This window comes from Mustela nivalis (genome assembly GCF_964662115.1).
Source record: "Mustela nivalis genome assembly, chromosome: 1".
NCBI lineage: Eukaryota > Metazoa > Chordata > Mammalia > Carnivora > Mustelidae > Mustela > Mustela nivalis.
In genome coordinates, this window is record NC_139020.1 from 161179 (window position 1) to 184525 (window position 23347).

Sequence of the window (23347 nt, forward strand, 5' to 3'; positions counted from 1 at the left end):
TCTAAGCCCGGATTTCTCTTTTCTTCTATTTCCACTAGGTTTTTGGTTTATATTAGTAAAATGTTTTTCTCCTTGAGACTGAAAGTACAGCTGCTGCGAGAACAGCACATTGTAACTGCTCCAAACCAGCGATCAAGAGAAAAACCTTCCAAGTCCCAGAGGAAAAGAAGTCACGTCATAGACAAGGGAACGACACTAAGAAGAAGACAACAAAAATCCTCGAAGAGCACTACTGATGTGCACGATCGTTACTAAGCTACAATCCCCGAAACGTGCTCTTGCCACAGGCGAGTACCAACAGGACAGGCAGAGTCCAGAAACAACATCGCGTACACCTGTGCAGGTGCTCCCAGATCGAGGAGCAAAGGTGGTGCATTCTCCACAAGCGATGGGGGAACTGGGCATCTGTATGCAAAAAATGAGCTTTGATTCATACCTTGAACTAATACGACACCAAACGGATCACAGACGTAAAGCTAAAATGTAAAACTATAAAACATCTAGAAGAAAACAGAGGTAACAATCTGCGTGACCTTAGGCTGGCCGGATTTAGATACAAGAACAAAAGCACTGTCTGCTAAAAACACAGGAACGAAAACGAAAACCCAGCTAAGATGAACTTCAGTAAAATTAAAAACTCCTAGGGGCGTCTGCGTGGCTCAGTCTGTTAAGCGTCTCACTTCTGCTTCTGGCTTCGGGGAGAGGTGATCTTGGGTCCTGGGGTCGGCCCCCCACTGGGCTCTGTGTTCGGCACAAGAGTCTGCTTCCCCTGATCCTCTGCTCCTCCCTGCGCTGCTGCTACTAGCTCTCTCCCCCTAAATAAATAAATAAACAAATAACATCTTTTTAAAAATAAATAAAATTTAATGGGGCGCCTGGGTGGCTCAGTCGGTTGACCAACTGCCTTCGGCTCGGGTCATGATCTCAGGGTCCTGGGATCGAGCCCCGCATCGGGCTCTCTGCTCAGCGGGGAGCCTGCTTCTCTGCTTCTCCATATCCTTCTGCTGCTCTGCCTGCTTGTGTCTCTCACTCTCTCTGTCAAATAAATAAATAAAATCTTTTAAAAAATAAATAAATAAATAAATAAATAAATAGAATTTAAAACTTCTGCTCTTCTAAAGCCACTTTAAGAGAATGCAAAGAACCAGCTGGGGCGCCTGGGTGCCTCAGTGGGTGAAGCCGCTGCCTTCGGCTCAGGTCATGATCTCAGGGTCCTGGGATCGAGCCCCGCATCGGGCTCTCTGCTCGGCGGGGAGCCTGCTTCCCCTCCCTCTCTCTCTGCCTGCCTCTCTGCCTGCTTGTGATCTCTCTCTGTCAAATAAATAAATAAAATCTTATAAAAAAAAAAAATGTACTGCAGAGTAGCAGCAATCTCCTTAGAAGGAAATCTCCAAAATTAGAAAAAAACAGTAAAACACCTACAGTAAGAAAGCTACTCCGTAACACACAAAAACTACCCATCCCAGTCCCACAGCTGGAGGCAGGAAAATGGACAAAAAAGTTTAAAGCAATCATACTAATTGCAGGGGAAGGACGACCTCTCTAGGGGTGTTTGTAAGCATCCCCTGGGGAGAAACCACCAGCCCTACTGGTTACATTAAGGAAGACTGCGGTTGTGTGAAGGGTTTTTTTCTCCTGAGAAGGCGCGGGCTGTGGTAAGTTATTCCGTGAGACCAGTCTCTTCACAGCCATTTACAGCCAAGGCCATGGGGGCGACTGCCCACGTCTGGTCCTACCTGACCGGAATCGCTCGTCCCGGGAGCTGGGGGGCCTTGGCTTCCGCTGTTTGGACACGGCAGCTGTGGTCTGGGTGGGAGCAGGGACCCTGTTCTCTGCTTGGAGGGGTGGATCTGCTCCTGCAACACAGTTTTGTAGGAACATCTTGTGTCAACAGTTTGCTTTTCCAATGATGGAAAAATCCACTTAAAACACCACACATTGTCCTGTGTTGTTACAGTACACACCGCACCGACGTAACAGTCCGGCACAAGCATCCAGCAGTGGTCCCTGAAGCCCAGAAGACCCCTGACTGGAGGCTGGGGTCAGAGCCATGAATACCCACTTCCCGCTCGCTCTCCTGAAAGTGCCGGCCTCCGCTGCCTCACTGTCCAGCATCTGCAGGAAGGGTGACCAGCAACAGCGTCCCCGAGCCCAGCTGCCCAGCACATGGGGCCACCTGGGGCAGACTCTCTTGGGAAGGCCCTGCAAAAGCGTACTTCTGCATCGTAAATGTTCCCTGAATCTGAAACGCCTTGTGCCACTTTCCCTGGCACTGTCCACGACGTCCGTGACTCTCCATGAAGCAGTCCCTGGGGAGAACCCGCCGCCCTTAGACATACGCAGAAACATGGGCAGTGGGGAGTCAGGGGTGCCTGTGACCGCGAGGGCCTGAGGGCACAGGGTACAGAGACCTCGGGTGCTGACACACTTAGCCGGGGGTGCCCGCTCGCTGTGTCTCCAACCCTACACCCGGACAGCCTGCACTGACAGCCCCTGACCACACAGGCCCGGAGGACGGTGTGGAGAGGAAACGGACGGGACCCGAGTGGGAGGCGCGGGACACGGAAGCCATGGTGTTGTCTGAGCTCTATGTGCTGACCTTCGAGAACAGCACAGGGCAAGCCTCGCTTCGTGCTCATCGCGCTCGAGTCCCACTGGGGTCTCCGGCTCAAGACATCTCGTAAAAGTAGCCTGCGGCATTCCAGCCCCGTGGGTCCCACCAGCCCTCACCCCTCCTGAGAAGGGGCCGTCGATCCCTGCCTCCGACCCGTGCTGGACAGGGCGGCAGAGACCACCTGGCGGGACCTGGAGACCACGCACCACGAGGACACGCGACAGGACGGCGGGCCCACAGCGGCTGGCTCTGTGCAGGGGGCGAGCGGCCCTCGGAGCCCCGCCAGGCTGCAGGTGTGTGAAGAACACAGGTCATCACGGGTGCTGAGGACCGCATCTCGGGGCGCTCGGTTACACAGAGCTAGAAGATGGGGTGCTCCTTCCGGAAGTCCAAATCCGAGCGTGTACACACACACGCGCACCGCGATCCCGGGCGCGCTGTGACTGGCAGGGCGCTTCTCGTAACTGGATGAATGACTCCGAAGGTCGTGCCGGAGAACAAAGCAATCCGTTACGGACGCACGCTTGTGGACACCCTCACGTTCGCTCCCCAAATACAGGTGCATTCGTCCTTCGAGAGGCTCGTGGGTTCCACAGGAATGTGCGCCCAAAGTGGAACGGTCACATGAGGGAGCGGGTGCTTTTTCATTTTTACAGGTCCCAGGAGAGGACTTTCCCAAGGGCTACAGCAACACGCGTGCCCACGGGCAGAGCAGGAAAGGGCATTCCCCTCAGCCTCGTCAGCGCTGGGTGTTTAGAAGGATTTTTAGAATTTTGCCAATCTGATAGAAGGAAATGGTTCACATTTCCGTACCCACTTGTGGGGAGGAACATCTTCATTTCCTCTTCTTTGAATTTCTATTCAGTTCATCGAGCTAATGAGTTCCCCAGAAAGAGCCGCAGGAACCCGGCCAGGATGGCGGCCCTCACACAAGGCCTCCCCCTCAGCGCTCTCCTGTGCTCTCCGACACCATCGCCGGGCGCGTCTCCCCCGCCTGGGCTACAGAGGCCCCAGTGTGTCCCTTAGTCTGACAGCTGCTGGTGACGTCTGTCCCGTGCTTTTCACGACACGCCCCCAGTTTCCTTCACTTCCCATTTTACTCAGAGACTCCTGTTTGGGATTAATGAATGTCAGTTTGTATTCTTTCTGTTGTCGACCTACTGTAAGCTACATCACCCCGACACAGGCAGTAGAAACCACGTGTCCCGTTTACTGTCCCGTTTATAAATCGTTACACGGGAAAAAACCCAATGGGACTTCAGCAGTGGTAAGGGGAGACTCCAGCACCTCCGGGCCCCCTGCGCCCCCGCCTCACTCCGCGAGCACACAGCACGCTGACTTCCGGGAAAACCACGGCCTTGTCTCTCTTCCCCAGCTACGTAAGGGTTCCTGAACGGGGCAGGTCGGCTTTCCTAAGCTGCAGTGGCTGTGCTCCCCTGTGAGAGGCTTTCGCTCCCCGTCACGTTTCCGAGAGCCATCTCTGCCGACGCGTGTGGGTCTTCAAGCTCTCCCCCGGGACTCTGCTGGGGGACGTCTGCGCTCCCGGCGCCGCAGGGGCCCGACCACGTTGCTGCGCAGAGAGTGGACAAGTGCGAGCGGCCCAGGGGTCGTCCAGAGCAGCTGGCGGCTGGTCACCAATGCCCCCTTCAGCGTTGCCAGCTGTCCCCACCCCTCGGCTCGAGCCCCTTCCAACAAGCCGTGCGGGCTCTCAGCCACGTTCCTCTGATTCCCACTGAGTTAACCCTCCTTCTTTGCTGCCGGCGAGGAGGCCGCGCAGGAAACAGCGGTGCAAGGCTCAGCCCAGCTTCCTCCTGAGCTTTGTAAAAAGTATGTTGGGGGACTTTCCGGCTATTTAAGGTTCAACTGATTCCAACGAAATCAAAAATCCAGTGTCGCAGTTACACCAGCCGTGTTTCAAGTGCTCGGCAGCTGTCCACAGCCAGGGGTCACCGTACATTTCCATGATCGCCAAAGGTAATAAACAGGACAGGGCTGCCTTATATGTTCCGCACACTAGTTCTTTTTCAATTCCGTTACTGTGTGACGTGCCCTTACTGTCCTTATGGTGACTGTGGGTACCATGACACGGATCACTTCACCACAGCCGCCACCCCCTCCCTCAGGCCCCTCTCAGCCCCTCCAGAGACCTGTGATGTCCCGCCCATTTCGCCATGTCGTGCAATGGTGACCATCTTCCTGTATGACCCTCTAAGGGGCTGTAGCTTTCGCCTTTTCTACTGGCCCTTCTATGCTGGACACTGATTGCTGTGTCCAGCCTATGAGGACAGGGAGCTGTGGCGGCACCGTGCCCTGTAACGCTGCCCCCCACAGGCCACGGCCGCACGCACACGCGTGTGAGTCTGTGTCTGGGCTCCTGGTCCCGCTCCTGCTCCGCTGCCTGCCCTGGTTCCAGACCAGGTCGTCTTCACCACAGCAGCACGATCGCAATCCTTCTTATCCTGGTCGGGACAATCTTCCCACCTCATTCCTCCTTTTGGAGCACACTTTGGATCCCTTGGCCCTTTAAACTTACATAAATTTTAGAATTAGCTTGTTAAATTCCACCAAAAAAAAACAAAAAACAAAAAAAAAAAACCTGTTGAAATGACAAGTGTGTTAGCTCTGCAGATCAGTTTAAGGTAGGAAGAACCGACACCGTTACGGCATCTATTCTGAACCTAAGTAACGGAACGTTCCTTACCACAATCACAAGAATCATGTTCTATCATCATAAAAATATAATAAATCCTACTTGAAATGAGATCCATACCAAACCCAAGCTGTAAACTATAGCCTGTGGGCGGTGTTACTTACTATTAGATACGCTGCCCAGTCCTCCTCGATAAACTATGAAACATGCCAACGTGACACTCGAATCCATATTGAGGTCAAGTTCAGTGAGAAAACAGACTGTTAGAAAACAGGCGAGTGAGTGACTTTACCTTGAAGAAGCGGGATGTAGCGCGCCAGCAGCTTTGCCCGTTTCTTCTCATAGCCTTTCTGAGTGATGTCACCTAAAACAACAGCAGAAAAGATGATTATTTTTCCTCCAAAGTGCCCACGTCCTGGAAGGAAAAGACAGCTCCTGACGGAGGAGCCGGAAGCACCAACACCGCTGAGGCACCCGCACGTCGGAACACGCGGAGCGACGGACGCCTTCGGCCCGGACAGAGCCGCCTGAACACTGCGGCGTCGAAGCAGGCGGCTCCAAGGGCTCCGTACCGAGTCACTCCCCTTCCTGACATCCTGGAAGGGACAAAACCGACGGACAGAGCGGATGGCGGCTGCCGAGAGATGGGGTGAGGGCGGGCTGAGGTCAGCAGGGAAGGAGGGTCGTTGGCCGCAAGGAGCCGTCCCGCTCGGGTGGTGGCTCGTGGCTGCACGCGCCCCTCGAAACCCGAGACCTGCACACCAGGAAGGGCGCGTCCTACTGTGCGTAAATACTACTTTGGTTTTTAAAAATTGTGATCATCATCCCCTAAGAGCTTGCCAGAAATGCAGATCCTAAAAAAGAATTCAATAAAAATTTTAAAAATAAACATTTTTGAAGTGAAAAACAAAGAAAGAGAAGCACTCGGAGGCCACGGTCCAGAACCGAGCGGAGCCTCCGCCGAGACCCCGCAGGGAGCCCCGTGCGGCCGAGCACAGCCGGCGTGACGCTGGGCCGGAGCGGGAACAGGGCCTGCCGCGCGGACGCGTGTCACACGGAACAAGAGCGGACGAAGCCGGGCACAGCGGCCAGACGGGAAGCGTGTCTTCACGGAAACGCGCCTCGGGCTCCGAGCACAGCTGCTTCCTAGCGAGAACCTGGCGCGCGCCACAGGAACCTGACCTGTCTCAGAGACTTTCCGTAGCCCGGAAATACGTACGACAATCTCCACTGGTGGCCTGCGTGGGCGACCGTCGCCAGCAGAAAGCTCTCCTCCCGTCCCCGCCCCGGCCCCCCGCACGAGCCCAGGGCCGGGCCGCCGTCCCCGGGGCCTCACCACGCACGGCCTGTCCACGCTCCCGACTGCAGGATCTGCTGTGCCGACAGGCCTCCCAGCCCAGTGAGGACTCGCGGGAGGTCTCTGGGGAGACACTCCCACAGCACCCCACAAAAGAAGTCTGAGGTCAGGGAGCACCAGGTCCTGCGCTCCCAACAGGCAGGCGGCTGCTCGGGTCCAGGCTCCCGGGGGGTCTGCCCTGCGTTAACCACGGCTCCTCCCGCCGCCCTCCCTGCCCAGCCGCTCCTGTGGCTCTCACCTACCCTGCACTCTGCTTTCCGCTCCGTTCCCACGGGATTCCCCTCCCCCACAGCAAACCAGCCTTTTATTGTGTTGTTTTTTCTTTTTTTCAGATTTTATTTATTTATTTGACAGAGAGATCACAAGCAGGCAGAGAGGCAGGCAGAGAGAGAGAGGAGGAAGTAGGCTCCCCGCTGAGCAGAGAGCCCAATGCGGGACTCGATCCCAGGACCCTGAGATCATGACCCGAGCCAGAGGCAGAGGCTTAACCCCCTGAGCCCCCCAGGCACCTGGTCTTTTAATCTGAATTTGTTCTGCAGAATGTACAGCGCTTTGTGTGCATGTATCTGTGCCTGACCTGCATGGCAGGGTACTGCGCATCCCACTCTGATTTTTTCTGCTAAGCCTCCACTGCTAACCTCAGCCAGTCCATGGGGCAGGGGTCACCGGTCGACCGGCTGCTACCGGCCCGGGGCCTTGGGGCGCACTGTCCTTGCCCTGCCCACTCACTGCACCAGAGACCCTAACCTGGGCCCCCAGAGGACTGTGGAATATAGCTTCTAAGGGTTTAACTTGTGAACAACTTTAAAGCACATGTATTTTTTAAAGCTAAAAAATTATGCTTCTTCTGAAATATATGAAAATATATAATTGAGACAAATCGAAATGAAAACTAAGTATTGTTACATAACATTAGAACTGATAAACCCCTATTTCAAAGCAGAGCACTGGTTGTCCGGGTACTTAAAATAAGTACTCATTTCCCAGGAACGGACCCTTGCTTGGTTCCCATTTCAAACGAGCATTTCCACGCAAAGGTGCCAGGGAATGTTCAGAAATGAAACGTTAACTCCCTGCTTCACGCCTCTGATATCGCAAAAGCGGTCTCGTGTCTTCTCACTGAACCGGCGGAACGTAGCCAAGAGACACGCTTCCATGCGTAACCAGTTACCACGTTTCCCATCTCCCACTCAGACCGACCCAACGCGCCACCCAATGCAAACTTCTCCCCACGCAGAGCGCAAGGTGGAATTTCAAGAGAACGCAGACACAAAACGAGTAAGCTAGTAGAAAAGGGACTCAAATCCAGATTTTCTGAACCCAAGTTCGGTAAACAGCCAAGAGGCAAACAGCAGAGGCACACAAACTTGGAGTTGCCCTGACCCGACCACCGACCACCGAGGGAATCTCTGTCAGGACAAAGCTCGCCCCTGGCTGAGCACCCTGAGGGGGCTGGGAAGATGCCAGGGCCCCTCCTTCTCCGGTGGTCTGGGAGCTGCTGGCTGTTCCGACCAGCCCTCCGGGTAGGGCGATGCTACGTGGCTCCGGCTGACGTCCAGCGCGGCTGACCAAACTCATTTAGGGCTACAAATGCAACATCGCAACAGTTATCTCCAAGTCCCAACGAGACGCGGGGTTCCTATTCTCAAAGCATTCGGTGACTCCTGAAGGCCACAGCACCGAGGACAGGCAGAGCCCATTATATGTAACGGCAAACAATGGGAGACAACCTCTCATTGCTTCTTCATCAAAAAAAAGGAAGAAAACGTGCTGTTCACACATCATTACTACAGAATACTGATGATACCCTGTTGTTACTCGTAAAAGTAACAACTTTTATTACTTCTGTCATTACTCCTGAAAAAATACCAGGGTATTTGGAAGGTAGGGATGAGTATCACTTACACAGATTCATGATGCACTACTGGGTAAAAGCAGCAAGTTGAAAACTATAGAGAATGATTTAAAAAAAAACTATAAAGAATGATTTAATTCTGGGAACAACAAATAAACAGAAGTACGCATGCGTGTAAGTGTGTACATTCTGTGTGTGCAAGAAATGCCTGGTAGGGCGCCCAACGAATCATCAATAGCGATTTGTTTAGCTTGAGGTGGGTGTAACAAATATTCTTCCTTCATACGCTTCCGAATTCTTTACATTTTTAGCACAGTAACTGTAATTAAGAATATGTGGGAAATAGTTTGATAATGTACTCTGGTTATATAAGATGTTATTGAAAGAAACTGAATGAATTCTATGTACTATTTCTGCAACTTAAGACACAAAAATTATTTCAAAATAAAAAGTTAAAAATACATGGAAGAGACTATATAAAGTCGGTGTTATTTCTTTTTTAAGTGATAAAATCTGTCAGTGAAACCATCTGGGTCTGCAGATTTATTTCCAGAAAGTTGGGACTTTTTCCCTCTACCTTTTAATTTATTTAATTAAAGCTTTATAGATGTGTATTTTAGAGTAGTTTCAGGTTCACAGCAAAACTGAGGGCAAGGTACAGAATTCCCATATACCCTCTACCCTAACACATGCACGGCCTCCCCCATTATGAACACCCTCCCCTAGACTGGTGGTGAACTGTACGGGTTCACAGCATTTACCCAAAGTCTACAGTCTGGTTAGGGCTCACCCTTGGTGTCGTACATTCTGTGAGTTTGGACAAATGTATGAAAACATACCCATCGTTATGATATCACACAGGGTATCTTGGTCGCTCTGAAAGTCCTCTGTGCTCTGCCTCTTCCTCCCTCCCTCACCCCCCAATCCCTGGCAGCCACTGATCCTTCTTCTGTCTCCATAGTTTCCAAGAATGTCATGGTGTAATCACACGATAACCTTTCCCCACTGACTTCACTTAATGCATTTCCGTTTCTTCCATGTCTTTCCTGGCTTGACAGCTCGCTTCTGTGCAGTGTTAGAGAACATTCCATCGACTGGATGGACCAGTTTACTTATCTACTCACCTACATCCTGGTTGCTTCCAAATTTTCTGTAAGCAACTGTGTGCGGGCTTTTGTGTGCACACATGTGTTTAACTCCTTTGGGGAAATACCAAAGAATGTGATCACTGGGTCAGGTGGGAAGAGCAGGTTTCATCTTGGGAGAAACCACCAAACTGCCTTCCAAGATGGCTGCAGCACCTTCTTTCCCAGCAGCCGTGACAGAGACCGAGCGCTCCTGGGGCTCCCATCCTCGCCAGCACTTGTCCTGTTCTGGATTGTGGCCACTCTCGTAGGTGTGCAGCAGCGTCATGAGCATTTTTATTTTCATTTCCCTGATGACCTGTGACGTGGAGCATCTTTCCTACGCTGATTTGTCATCTGTGTGTCTGCTCAGGCGAAGCATCTGTTAAGGTCCTCGGGCCATTTTTCCACCAGGTTGTTTCCTTATTACATGGTTTTTTGTAAATATTTCCCCCCGGTAAATGGCTTGTCTTCTCTTACTCTTAACATTGTCTTTTGCAGAGCAGAAGTTTTTAGTTTTAATAGAGTGTTTCTTATCAATTATTTATGTCATGGATTGTGGCTTTGGTGCTGTATCTAAAAGTTATCACCACACATAAGGTCACCTAGGTTTTCTAAGTTATCTTCTATTGATCGTCCAGTTTTAGAGTTCTACATTTTCACTTTAGGGATGAGATCCATTCTGAGTTAACTTTTTGGTAGGGGTCCATACCTAGGTTCATTTTGTTGCACGTGGACGTCCAGTTGTTCCAGCACCATTTGTTGGAAAGACTATCTTTTTTCTACTGCTCTTCTGTCAAAGATTAATTGGCTATATTTATGTGGGTCTATTTCTGGCTTCTCTGTTCGGCTCCATTGATCTATCTGTTCTGCTATCTTGATTACTACAGCTTTATTGTAAGTCCTGAAATCAGAGTGTCTGTCTTCTAACTCTGTTCATTTCCTTCACAATTGTTTTGCTATTCTGGGCCTTTTGCCTATCCCTATAAAACTTCAGTACCAGTTTGTCAATATGCACAAAATATCTTGCTGATATTTTGTTTGGGACTGTGTTGCATCTATGGATCAACCTGGGAAGAACTGACATCTTGACAAATTGTCTCCCTATCCATGAACACAGAATACCTCTCCACTTATTTAGTTCTTTGATTTCTTTCATCAGTATTTTGTAGCTTCCCTCACAGAGATCTTCAACATATTTTGTTTGATTTATACCTAAGTATTTAATTTGGGGGGTGCTAATGTAAATGGTATTGTGTTTTTAATTTAAAGTTCCACTTGTACAGTGCCAAGTGATTGATTTTTGCATATTAACCTTGAGTCATGCAACCTTGCTATAACCGTGTATTAGTTTTGGTGAGGAGGAGGAGGGCTTGTTAATTCTTTTGGATTTTCTACATAGACAACCATGCTATGTGTAAACAAAGAGTTTTATTTCTTCCTTCCCAATCTATATGCCTTTTATTTCCTTTTCTTATCTTTTAGTATCAGCTAGAATTTCCACCACAATGCTGACAATGAACGGTGAGAGAGGTCATCCTTGCCTTATATCTCTTCTTACAGGGAAAGCTTTACGTTCCTCCCCATTAAGCATGATGTTAGTTGTGGGGTTTTCTTTTCTTTTCTTTTTAAGATTTTATTTATTTATTTGACAGAGAGACACAGCGAGAGAGGGAACACAAGCAGGGAGAATGGGTGAGGGAGAAGCAGCCTTCCTGCCAAGCAAGGAGACTGATGTGGGGCTCAATCCCAGGAAGCTGGGATCATGACCTGAATCAAAGGCAGATGCTTAACTGGCTAAGTCACCTAGGCACCCCCCTCTCGTTTTTTCTTAATTAGCCTGATTAAAGATCTATCGATTTTATTGACTTTCAAAGAACCAGATTTTCTACTGATTCCTGATTTCAGTTTCACTGATTTCTGCTCTAATTCTTATTATTTCTTTTATTCTATTTACTTTTTATTTAATTTGCTCTTGCTTTTGTAATTTCCCAGGGAAGAATTTTAGGTTATTGATCTTTTAAACTGAAATATAATTTGCACATAACATTATATTAGCTTCAGGTATGCAACATGATTCGATATTTGTACATACTGTGAAATGAGCACAATTAAATATAGTCAGCCCTCATCACACAGCTACATTTTTTTTCCTTGTGATGAGAACTTTTAAGATCTACTCTCCCAGCAACTTTCAAATACCACGAGTCAGTCCTCTGTATCTGAGCTCGTTTTGTTTTGTTAGATTCCACATGTAAGTGAGATCACATGGTATTTGGCTTTCTCTGCATAACTTACTTCACTTAGCATAACGCCCTCAATGTCCACCCAGTTACTGACTTTTGATCTTTCTTCTTAATGCTATTAGTTTCCCTTTAAGTATTGCTTTTGCTGCATCCCACAAATTTAGGTAAGTTGTGTTTTTAGTTCAAAATATTTCAGAATTTCTCTTTGGACCCATGTTATTTAGAAGTATGCTGTTCAATCTCTACATATTTGTTTTCTCTGCTACTGATTTTTAGTTCAATTCTGTTGTGGTCTGAGAGCAGACACTGTATTATTTCTATTCTTTTAAATTCATGAAGATGTGTTTTATGGCCCAGAATGTAGTCTCTCCTGGTGAATGCTTCATGCGGACTTGAGAAGAATGTATAATCTCCTGCTGTTGGACAAGAGTCTGCAGATATCTATCACACACAGTGGACAGATGATGCTGTTGAATTCAACTGTGTCCTCACTGATGTTCTGCCTGCTGGGTCCTTTTCTGAGAGAGGGTATCGAAGTCTCCAACTATAATAGTGGATTCACCTGTTTTTCTTTGCAATTCTACTTGGTTTTGCTTCATATAGTTTGATGTCCTACTGTTAGGACGTGCACATTAAAGACGCACCCGAGTCCATCCACCTGCCAGGAGCCAAAGTAAACCCTTTATGGAGAAACACAGAAACATCTAGAGTCACAAATCATTGCTACACCTACAGCATCTGGCCTATAGGCAAAAGGAAGCTGTGACTACAACCCATGGAGCCTAACAGAGACTAGGGAGGTACAGACCGGGTGGCCACATAATGGAACTTGAAAATAACCATGATCAACATGTTCAAGGAATTAAAAAGCAGTACTGTGATTTAAAAAAAACAGAAAAGTAAATTCTATACCTGAAAAATACTATATTTCAAATCCAGGAATAAATTTAATGAAAGACGTAAATACATGACCTCCTAACAGAAACTGAAAACGCAGGTCGCCTGGGGGCTCGGCTGGCGACGCGTCTGACTTGGCTCAGGTCCCCGTCCCAGGGTCGTGGGATCGAGCCCCGTGTGGGCTCCACTCGCTCAGCAGGCAGGCTGTTGCTCCCCCTCGCTCTGCCCGCTCCTGCTCACTTTCTGTCTGTCTCAGAAGTACATAAACTAAAAGCACTAGGGTAGGGTTTAAAAGACCTAAAGAATGAAGTGATCCAGCGCGTTCATGGATCTGCCCACTCACTACCGTAACGATGCCACTGCTGTCTGGCTGGACCGAGAGCCCGAGGAACTCGGATCAGAACTCCTGCAGGTGTGTGTGGAAATAGGCAAGCTGATGCTAAAGCGTACGTGGAGAAATGCAAAGAGCCGAGATCAGCAAATGAAACTCGGAATAAAAAAAGGCAGACGTGACCAGGCACAGACACGCCCCGCAAGGCTGCGGTACTGAGCGCAGTAAGACCCCGAGACAGACAAGGAGACGGCGGAGCAGTAGGAAGAGGCGCCTTTCGCACAAATACGCCCGTCGGCGGAGCAGCCACACAGAACAGCAGCGAAATGACTTCTTCCCACAGAATTCAACTCCAGGTGGATTACGCGTCTCAATGTGAAAGATCAATAAAGCTCTTAAAAAATAACATAAAAGAACGTCTCCGTGGCCCTGAGGTAGGGAAAGAGCTCTCACCCAGGAAACAAAAATTACTAACCATAAAGGAAAACAACAAACCTGTTCCAGACCTCCAGGATCGTCCACAAAGAGGCCACATGGAACAAAAACGAACGAAGAAAACATCGTCTCTAAGTACGCCGCAGGCCTGAGGTGAGCGGCTTCGTGTCCTGCAGCTGCCACGACCAATTCGTGGCTGAAAACAAGGCGAAGGTACCCGTCAGAGCGCTGGGGCCGAAGTCTCAAGTCAGTTTCCCTGAGCCACAGAGAGAAAAACGGCCGCACGACCTCCGGGGACTCTCGGGCAGAACCCACTCCTGGACTCTTCGGCTTCCCCGGTCGGGGCCACATCACTCCAGTGTGGGCCCCGGTGCCCCTGCCGCTCCGCTCGGTCTGCGCGCCCACTCTCCCTCCGCCCCTCCCCTGACCACACCGCTGACGGCACGTAAGTCCCACCCGAACCGTCGGGTCCCTCACTCAAGATCCTCAGTCCCATCTACAAAGAGCTTTTCTCCCCAAACGGTCCCGTTCACAGGTCCCGACTACAACACGATTCTGGGGGGACCACCAGGAAACACACTACGGCGAGAGACCGGTAAAAACCACGTCTCTAGAGCCGCTGAGCTCTCAGGAAGACACGTACTTCCTTGAGTCGCTCTGGGGAGGGCCAGCGATGCCAGATGTCCCCTCACGACGTGGCCGCGGAGGGACGGAATGACCGCTTTTGTAGGCTCCCGGTCGAGCAGCACACGGACCTGCCGAACAACAGGAGCGGCGGCTGGACCTCGCTGGCGGCGAGCCCCCTCCCAAACCCGCCCGGACCTGCCCCAGCTCCACGTCCTCCTAAACTGAGCCCACTGCGACCCCACGCTGCCCGCCAGCAGCCACCACGTGAGCCTGGCCGGGCCGCAGGCGCTCTCCGTTCCTCATGGCCGGAGCTCCTCGCCCTGCGGGCCTGTGTGCGCTCCTGGGCGGAGGTCTCAGGGCCTCCCCGGGGGACCCTCCTCCACGTGGATGGGGCGAGGCCGCTGCCAGCTGCAGAGGGGTCGCCCTCCGTTTCTTTCAAATACGACACTCGGGACCGCATGGGAAACGATGGACGAATGTCACTAAACGCACGTCCGAACCCGCAGCACACACCCCGCCACGAGGCAGCCGAGGCGGCACGGGCGACGTGTCCTCTCAGCGTCGTGAGCGACGGGAGCTCGCAGCTCACTGAGAGAACAGACGTGGGCCCTGACGGTGGGGACCGGCCGCGGCGGGGCACAGGGACGCTGCGCTGGCCACGCCACTGGGTTCTGAACCTCAAACTGCTCTAAAAATGGTTTGCTAATTTAAAAAGTAGACACTCAAGGGAAAAAATGAATACACCACAGTGTAATCATGTAAGACTGTCCCAAAGCAGTTAGTTAGAACATATATTAACACCACCATTACCATAATTCTAAAAACATAATTTGGGATGAAAAGCAAGTTTCAGAAGGACTCATACTGGTGACTGATGAAAAGTCTTAAAGCATGAAAACAGCACAATACGCTGTTTAAGGATATACGGAAACGCAGCACAATGCGCCAACGCCAAGCTCAGGAGGGAGCCGGGGGTCGGGGACAGAACCGGAGTGCGGCTCACACTCTCTCTGCAAAGATCTGAAGCTGATCTAACAAAATCTTCATGTTTTGAAAAATCGGGTGGTAGGTACACGGGTGCGTACCATGAGTACCGTACATCAACCTACCGTACATCGAGAAGCTGCGGACCACACTCAGCACCGTCGCAGTGCCCAACCCAAGCGTAGCCTCCTGACCGGTCAGCTCATCTACATTTCCCTGTCTAATCCGAGTCAGACCCCGACACCCACTCAGGCCACACGAGGAGACGGACAGCAGAGCCACAGAGGACAGTCCGATTCTTCCTGGGCAGCTCAGCTGGTTGGGCAGCCGACTCCTGATTTCCGACCGGGGCCTGATCCGGAAGTCGTGGGACTGAGCCCTCCGCGGGGCTCTGTGCCTGGCACGGTCTGCTTGTCGCTCTCCCTCCACACTCTCTGCAGATCAAGAGCAGCTTTACACAAGGTACAGCTCTTGGCTGACAAGTTGTATCACACAAATGTGCACGCAGGTAAGAAACCGGCCCTGCAAGCACTGCCCCCGCCAGGCCACAGGCCACCCCTCCTCGGGAGCCGCCCTGGCTTCCCGGCGCCATCCACGCAGGCCACGTAAGCCGCCGCTGCTCTCGCAGGATCTCTTACGACCCTCTGCAGGGCAGAGCCCGCCACTGCTCTAGTGACCCTCGTCTACCGCCGTGGCCACTGTGTGCCCTCCCAAGTAACGCAGCACACCACATTCATTTATTTACCTATTGCCAGAGTTTTAAAATTAATCGTGGGTATCTCGCAGGGAGTGAGCCTTAGCCTTGTTCTTTTCTTCCCACCTGAGAAATGTCTCAACTCTTCTCGGCAGCAGAGCCTTGTACAAGTCCCAGGGTCAGAACGGACAGACAAGTCTGCGGTCTGCACGCACGCATGAAATACCGAGGGTCCTTCTCCACCCCACCACGGGGCACCACGGTCTCACTCTCCTGTTACCGGTCGGCCGAAGGTCCCCAGCGATCGTCTGTGGATTTCTGAAGGAGAGCTGCCACATCTTCGGTGGACATGCCTGGGTACCGTGTGATTTTGCTGCCGTTGTGAAAGGGCAGGGCTTCTCCCGACAGACTCTCCCATCCCCTCTTCCGGGTGTGAAGGTGCGTTCCCAGTCCCCAGGACGGTCCTGCACCCGGCACTGGTGCGGCCCTCTCACTGGCTCTGACACTTCACTGACTCTCGGGGACTGGTCTGTGGAAGCAAACTCGCAGTTTACAAAGACTTTTGCCTCTTCCTTACCAATTGTAATGTTAATAGGAGTGTAGATGGACAGATCTTTATTATATTCCTAATTCTATGGGAGTATTTTAAAATTTAAAGTTTTAAAGATTTTTATTTTATTTATTTGACACAGGGAGGACGCACAAGCAGGGGGAGCAGCAGAGGGAGTGGGAGAAGCAAGCTCCCTACGTAGCAGGGAGCTTGACCCCAGACTCCATCCCAGGACCCGGAGATCATGACCTGAGCCAGAGACAAATGCTTAACCAACTGAGCCCCCCAGCCCTTCCAGGGACCCCTAAAATTTTAAGTTTTAGATTTACATTTTAATTAATTAAAAATCAGTTAAATGGGCTACTCGGTTCCCACGCCCACACACGTGGCTGGCGGCTGCCGTGGTACACTAGTGGCCGTGGCAGCCCCAGCACAACCCATCTCCGCCAGCACAGAAGCTTCTACTGCGCCGCTCTAGAGAGGACAGGCGCCCGTCTCGGCCCTGCTCACCTCACCCGTCCGCAACACCCATCCGGCCGCAGGAGGCACCTGAGTTTCTCTCCACACTGGTCTAGGCTCCAGAGGGCCCAGTCCCAGCTCCCCACTAGGATGCATGAACCCTGCTGTAAACCGGCCCCCGCCTCTCCCAAGAAGCCCTGTCTGCCCGTGTGGCCTGGGGAGCCCTGTCTGGAGACCCCCGGGCACTCGGCCTTGGCTCGTCCCCCTTTGTCCAGCACGTTCCCCCGCCCTCCCAGGACGCCCTCCTCACTCGTGCTCTCGCACCAACGGGAAGAAACTCTATTCCATCAGCCGGGCCCGCCCGAACCAACAGAGGCTCCCCGTGGGGGGCCCGCACACACCTACGAAACGGCCACCGTCGGTGGGTCTTTCAGCCCTCGCTAGGCCACGGCCCCAGTCTGCTGAATGCTGCTGAGCGACAGGGTGACACAGAGTCTTCGTCTGCTCGAGCCGCCCTAACAGGACCACAGACTGGGTGGCTTCAACAACAGAAACGTACTTGACCCCCGTCAGCAGCTTTGGGTCCCCCTGAGGCTCTCCTGGGCTTGCACACAGCCACCTTCTTGTTTGTCCTCACACGGCCTCTCTGCGCGTGCGCTCCCGCCACCTCTTCGTCTAGGGAGGACGCAGGTCCTGTCGGATCAGAGCCCACCCACGACTTCATTTAACCTGCATCCCCACCTTGAAGGACGTTCTTTAAATAGAGTCCCAACTACGAATTTGCTAAGTTAAATTCCACATTAAGTCTTCACATATGAACTTGTCTTCAACATACGAATTGATACAATTGAGCCCGTGATGCCAAAATTACCCAATAATGAGGCCAGATTATCTCATTTCTATACCCTTTATCTCTAAATTATCCTGATTTTAGTGTTTCCTGAAAAGGGCTCTTCCACAGCCCCCAGCCTCAGAGACAAGCCAGCAGAGCCCGGAGTTCAGCAGGAACTCTCCACGACACGACACGCGCTTCTGAGTTACTCACCTGCTTCGACAGCATGAACGTGTCCTTTCCCATTTCAGATACTCAATTTAAAGGTCTTTTATCAAAGATCCTAGAGAAAAAGTTCTGAAATCTGAAGGGAAACAAAAGATCTTTCTCTGCTATTTCTACTACGAGACTCTCGAGGCATGAAGTCAGTGTAAACGGACAGGACAGGACTTCCACTCGTCCCTTCGAGCTGAGCGACACAAAGCCCAAGTCTGGAAGGAAACCCTGCACGATTACTGGCCCAGGGACCACCTGAGGGGCCGTCCCAAGGATCCCGGACATCTCAAACACAGAAGCCGCTCGTCTCCTGTGTGCAGGAGGACGAGGGCGTCCGGGGCGTCCGGGGGCGTCCGTCCAGGTGAGTCTTGATCAGTAAAGGACAGAGGCAACTGTTTTCAGGTGTTGTGTCTTTCACTGATTACAGGTTCTTCTTTGCCGTGCAGTATGTAATGTCCTACTCTTTGTGATGCATAAGCACAGTATCAGAAAGGTCAGACAATCTTGTCTATGAAGACTGATCCATGAAGACTGCCGTCGCACTCAGAAGCAAGCTTACTGCCAACAAAATGCTGCAGCAAAGATTAGTTCTGAGGGGCGCCTGGGCGGCTCAGTCGTTAAGCCTCTGCCTCCGGCTCAGGTCATGATCCCAGGGTCCTGGGATCGAGCCCCGCATGGGGCTCCCTGCTCCGCGGCGAGCCTGCTTCTCCCTCTCCTGCTTCCCCTGCTTGTGTTCCCTCTCTCACTGTCTCTCTTTCTCTCTGTCAAATTAATAAATAATAAAATCTTTTAAAAATTAGTTGTAAAAGATCTACAAGCGGAGCAGGATAAAATAACACAACCCTCTCTTCAGCTACGTCACAGTACAGCGACCAAACACGTTGTATGAATTCATTTTATTTATTTATTTATTTATATTTTATTTACTTATTTGTCAGAGAGAGAGAGAGAGGAGAGAGCCCAAGCGGGGGAGCAGCAGGCAGAGGGAGAAGCAGGCTCCCAGCTGAGCCAGGAGTCCCCTGTGGGGCTCGATCCCGGGACTCCAGGATCATGACCTGAGCCGAAGGCTGACACTCAGTGGACTAAGCCATCCAGACGCCCTTAAATTTAAATAAATATTGCATTATCACATCAGGTAAAAGAACACATGAAAAAAATGAGTAAAAATGTGTCTTCAAAAATCACAACTCTTCTGTACTTTTCAACTAGAAGAGCCGGACATTCAGCCTGGACCCTGGCGGAGAGAGCCGGGCGTGTGGCAGCACCACAGGACGACCGTTCACTGGGGGCTCGTGGCGTGAGGAGTGGGTGCTGGTCACGGGGCGCAGGGGTGACGCCACTCCCCTCCCCCGCTCTTGCTTCCATGGGGACGTGTGGCCAGGCACAGAGTCTTCATTCTAGCAGACCAGGGCACCCCGTCAAGCCTCTTTGCAGACTTCAAAGTCCGAGGCGTACACCTACCCCACGCGGTCAGATGAAAGGTCTCCAAGAGAGGGGACCGAACAGCCCACAGGGGCTCCGGACAGTGTGCGACTCGGACCCCCACACAACCCACGCCTCAGCTGAAGGCCTGCCCTGGGGGTGCCCCCCCAAGACTGCCCGCGAGTGCCCCGGGAGAAACTGAGGCACAGCCAGCCGGCCCCGAAAGGGTCCCCCTGCAGACCCAGCCAGCAGCTCGCAGGATGGCCACACCCCTGTCCTCGAGGTCCTCAGGGCTGCGGAGTGCGGGACACAGAGGCAGGACACCGTTCTCTGGAGGTGCCCCTTGCCGCCGGTCCTGGGGAGAAGGCGGCAGTGCCAGGGGTCCCACACGGGCGGCGGGCTGCGAGCGCCGCGCGGTCTCCGAGCTAGCCTGCAACTAGTGCTCAGGAATCAGGTTAGGCACAGACGCCTGTTAAACTGACAGGGAAGGTGTTTTAAGCATCAGGATAGCAAATCCGTGATATTCACGGAACCTGTTATCTGGATGAAGCGTTCAATAACCACATCCTGTCCCCAGTTGTGGGTGCAGTCTGCAGTCACCCCAAAACAGCAGCACAATCAGGCCAAGTAGCTGGGGTCCCCACCATCGCAGGGGCCGTGGTAGGCCATTCCTGCCTTGAACAGCCGAGCAACTGCGTTCCCCTCCCTCCCAGCACCCTCCCCTTCCCCATGCCGGCCTGTGCATGCGGGCGGCAGCTCCAGCCGAGCCCGGCAGTCGCACCCCGGCTCCGTGCTGTCCCCCGGCAGTCGGACCCCGGCTCCGTGCTGTCCCCCGGCAGTCGGACCCCGGCTCCGTGCTGTCCCCCGGCAGTCGGACCCCGGCTCCGTGCTGTCCCCCCGCAGTCGGACCCCGGCTCCGTGCTGTCCCCCCGCAGTCGGACCCCGGCTCCGTGCTGTCCCCCGGCGGTCGGACCCCGGCTCCGTGCTGTCCCCCGGCGGTCGCACCCCGGCTCCGTGCTGTCCCCCGGCGGTCGCACCCCGGCTCCGTGCTGTCCCCCGGCAGTCGCACCCCGGCTCCGTGCTGTCCCCCCGGCAGTCGGACCCCGGCTCCGTGCTGTACCCCCGGCAGTCGGACCCCGGCTCCGTGCTGTCCCCCGGCAGTCGTACCCCGGCTCCGTGCTGTCCCCCGGCAGTCGTACCCCGGCTCCGTGCTGTACCCCCGCAGTCGGACCCCGGCTCCGTGCTGTCCCCCGGCAGTCGTACCCCGGCTCCGTGCTGTACCCCCGCAGTCGGACCCCGGCTCCGTGCTGTCCCCCGGCGGTCGCACTCCGGCTCCGTGCTGTCCCCCGGCAGTCGCACCCCGGCTCCGTGCTGTCCCCTCGGCAGTCGCACCCCGGCACTACCACTCCTCTCCCAGCAGTGCCTGCCCCGGGTGACCTGAGCCCGATTCACGCATGCCTCCCCGCAAGCCGCTCTTGGCACGCAGCCAGGGAGTCTTCACGGACACACGCTGATGGAACACAAGGTCCCGCGGTCCCTCACGACCCCTCAAGCAGGCGCTGGTGGAGCCAGCAGACCCGGCCCAGGCTCCGGCCGCCTCCTACCGCCCGCCCCTTCGCAGCACCTGAGTCACCGCGCTCAGCCAACCCACCCGGCTGGGATGCTCCGCCCTGTCACGCGAAGTCCCCTGCCCGGGGGTCCTGAGCACTGGTCTAAAACCGCCTCCCCCAGTTCCAGCTGTTGCCTCTCTTTTCAGCAGAGCCTGGATGGACAGAAGTCCCTGGACGTGGAAGACACGCCAGCGCCCCGAGAGGGTAAGGTGGGCTTGGCCCCAGCTCTCAGGAAGCGTCACCGTGGACACCTAAACCACAGCCAGCCACAGGCACGCGGGTCCTGAGAGAGGGAATAATTCAACTCGATACGCACGGACCAACAACTGTGCGGCACGTCCAGTCTCCAAGCGCACACTGTCGGGGGAGACACTTAAGCCACAACCCCAGGAACGTCAGCCTTTCCACCCAGGTCGAAACCAGAGAGCCCCACGGCAGTTCAGGAGCCCTGAGAAGCAATGCTAAGACGGAACACACACGCAAGCGACCTCGGGGAGACAGGCCTGTGAGGGGGACGGGGAGCGAGCCAGAGGGTGGGGCGCGGCACGACCCAGGGGACCCCTCGCAGCGGCAGAGGGAGGAGGCAGGCTGCACGCAAACAGTCTAAGACTCGACTCGGCTCTCAGCAAGTTTCAGGCTGCATGGGTCCTCGCGCCAAAGGCCCCGGCAGGAGCCACAGGCTCCCGGACTCCCGCCTGCCTCTGTATTCCTGCAACAGAAGCGTGGCCTCAGCGTGCGGGTGGCGTGGACCCACAGCCCAGAGCTGAGGCCATGGGGGCGTCGTGGCCACCTCAGGGCCCGCCAGACCCTTCCAGATGGCACTTGAGACTTGAGCCACACACCAGTGGGGACTCGCCGGTACTTTCTTCCTGGTAGTCAGAGCAACTGCACCAAATCCAGGGCTGTGGCACCCTGAGACGCAGGTCTGCCTGCTGATGAACAGCTTCACTGAATCTGGAAGACGGTCACCGAGAAAGCTAAGGGCTCAGCCAGGCACGGTGATTCTGGATGTGCAACTGCAAACAGGGTGCCTGGATGGCTCGGGCCGTGGAGGGTGCGAGTCTGGATCTCGGCGCCATGCATCCGAGCCCCACAGTGGCCACGAAGATTACTTAAAATAAAAGATAATAAAAGGTTTAAAACACTGAAAATAAGCACCATGTGTAGTTTTTACTTTTACTAATTAAACACTTATTAAAATGCCTCATATATGCCAGGTGCTGGGGACACAAAGATGAGATCCAACCTCCCGCCCCACGAAGTCGCGGAGCTCGCAGACACACACACCCACGCGGTGAACCGCGCCGGAGGGACACTGCTAGCACGACGGGGACACGGGGCAAACGCGCCTCACCGGAGAAGGGGGTGTTTCCCAGAGGAAGGCGGAACCTCAGAGAGAAAGTGAAGTTTAAACAAAGGCAGGAATTCAACAGTACAGAAGAGTTGGCAATGGACGGCATGTGGAAAGTTTTAGGGTACTAAACCTGAAATCACAGTACTGACACTCTCTTAAAAATATATCAAAATTCTGTAAAGAAAAAAAATTTTATAAGGAGACTGTGCTAGAATGATTCACTACAAAAAATTCCAAAAGGAATATTCCCAAATCATGTAAAGTGGGACACGTAAGCATTTAGTAAGTATAACTTTCAGAAGCATCTGATTGTCTTTACAAATATAAAGAGAAATCCTATTGTGCCGACAACAGCTGAAAAATCTGTTCCAAAAAGTATAAAGAAATATACAGTGACATCTGGGCATTTCCTTAAACGTTGTTATTAGAGTTGCATGGACTAGAACTTTTCAAAGGTTTTGGATGCAGGACCCCTTCACACTCTCAGAAATCAGAAGAGCTTTTGTTTGTGTCTGTTTTTATCGATCAACATTTACCGTATTAGGAATTAAAACGGTGAAATTTTTAAATGTTTAATTCACTCAAATTTGTTTATAATAAACTATGTCAACATAAATATATTTTAATTTAAAAAAATAAGAGACTTCCAGAGCCAAAAACATTCAGTGAGGACAGGTGCTGTCTTCCTCCCCGGCTTCGCAGCAAACAGTCGGCTGGAGTCCCCTCTGCTTCCGCGTCCCGCCTCTTCCAACACGTGGCTCCGTCGCGCCGACAGGCGAACCGGCTACAGCCGTGGAAGAGGGCGGAGTGTTCGGGCAGCCCTTCCAGACCGCCCCCCAAACAAGGCAGCGGTGCTTTCTCACAGGCTGGGAGCAAGGCGGAGCCTAAAACCGCACCAGTGAGTTGTCGTCCTGTTGGGTCACAGCCCGATGGTCTGTATTTTGAAAGATCTTGTCTCCTGCGCACAAATCTGCAGCATGATACACTGATCTTCCTAAGGTTGACACGTTCCATTACATAATATCAAAAACTGACAGTAATATTGCCGCTGATCTCATCAAAAAAGTTTAAGTAATGAGAGGCTGTCCTG

The 23347-nt window shown here is 52.7% G+C and overlaps 1 protein-coding gene across 11 annotated transcripts in view; it reads right to left on the bottom strand.

Annotated features, from left to right (window-relative positions):
- The window catches only part of DIP2A (disco interacting protein 2 homolog A), a 95970-nt gene that overhangs the window by 67934 nt on the left and 4689 nt on the right, over nt 1-23347 (bottom strand). For all 11 annotated transcript variants that reach the window (XR_014298796.1, XR_014298797.1, XR_014298798.1 and 8 more), the window contains exons 2-3: nt 5557-5628; nt 1737-1856 (exon numbers count right to left, since the gene is read on the bottom strand). Coding sequence is in view for 8 of the 11 variants with exons in the window: in XM_082683243.1 (XP_082539369.1) it covers nt 1737-1856; nt 5557-5628 (192 nt within the window). In the remaining 3 variants the exon portion in view is untranslated. The remainder of the gene's footprint in view (nt 1-1736; nt 1857-5556; nt 5629-23347) is intronic.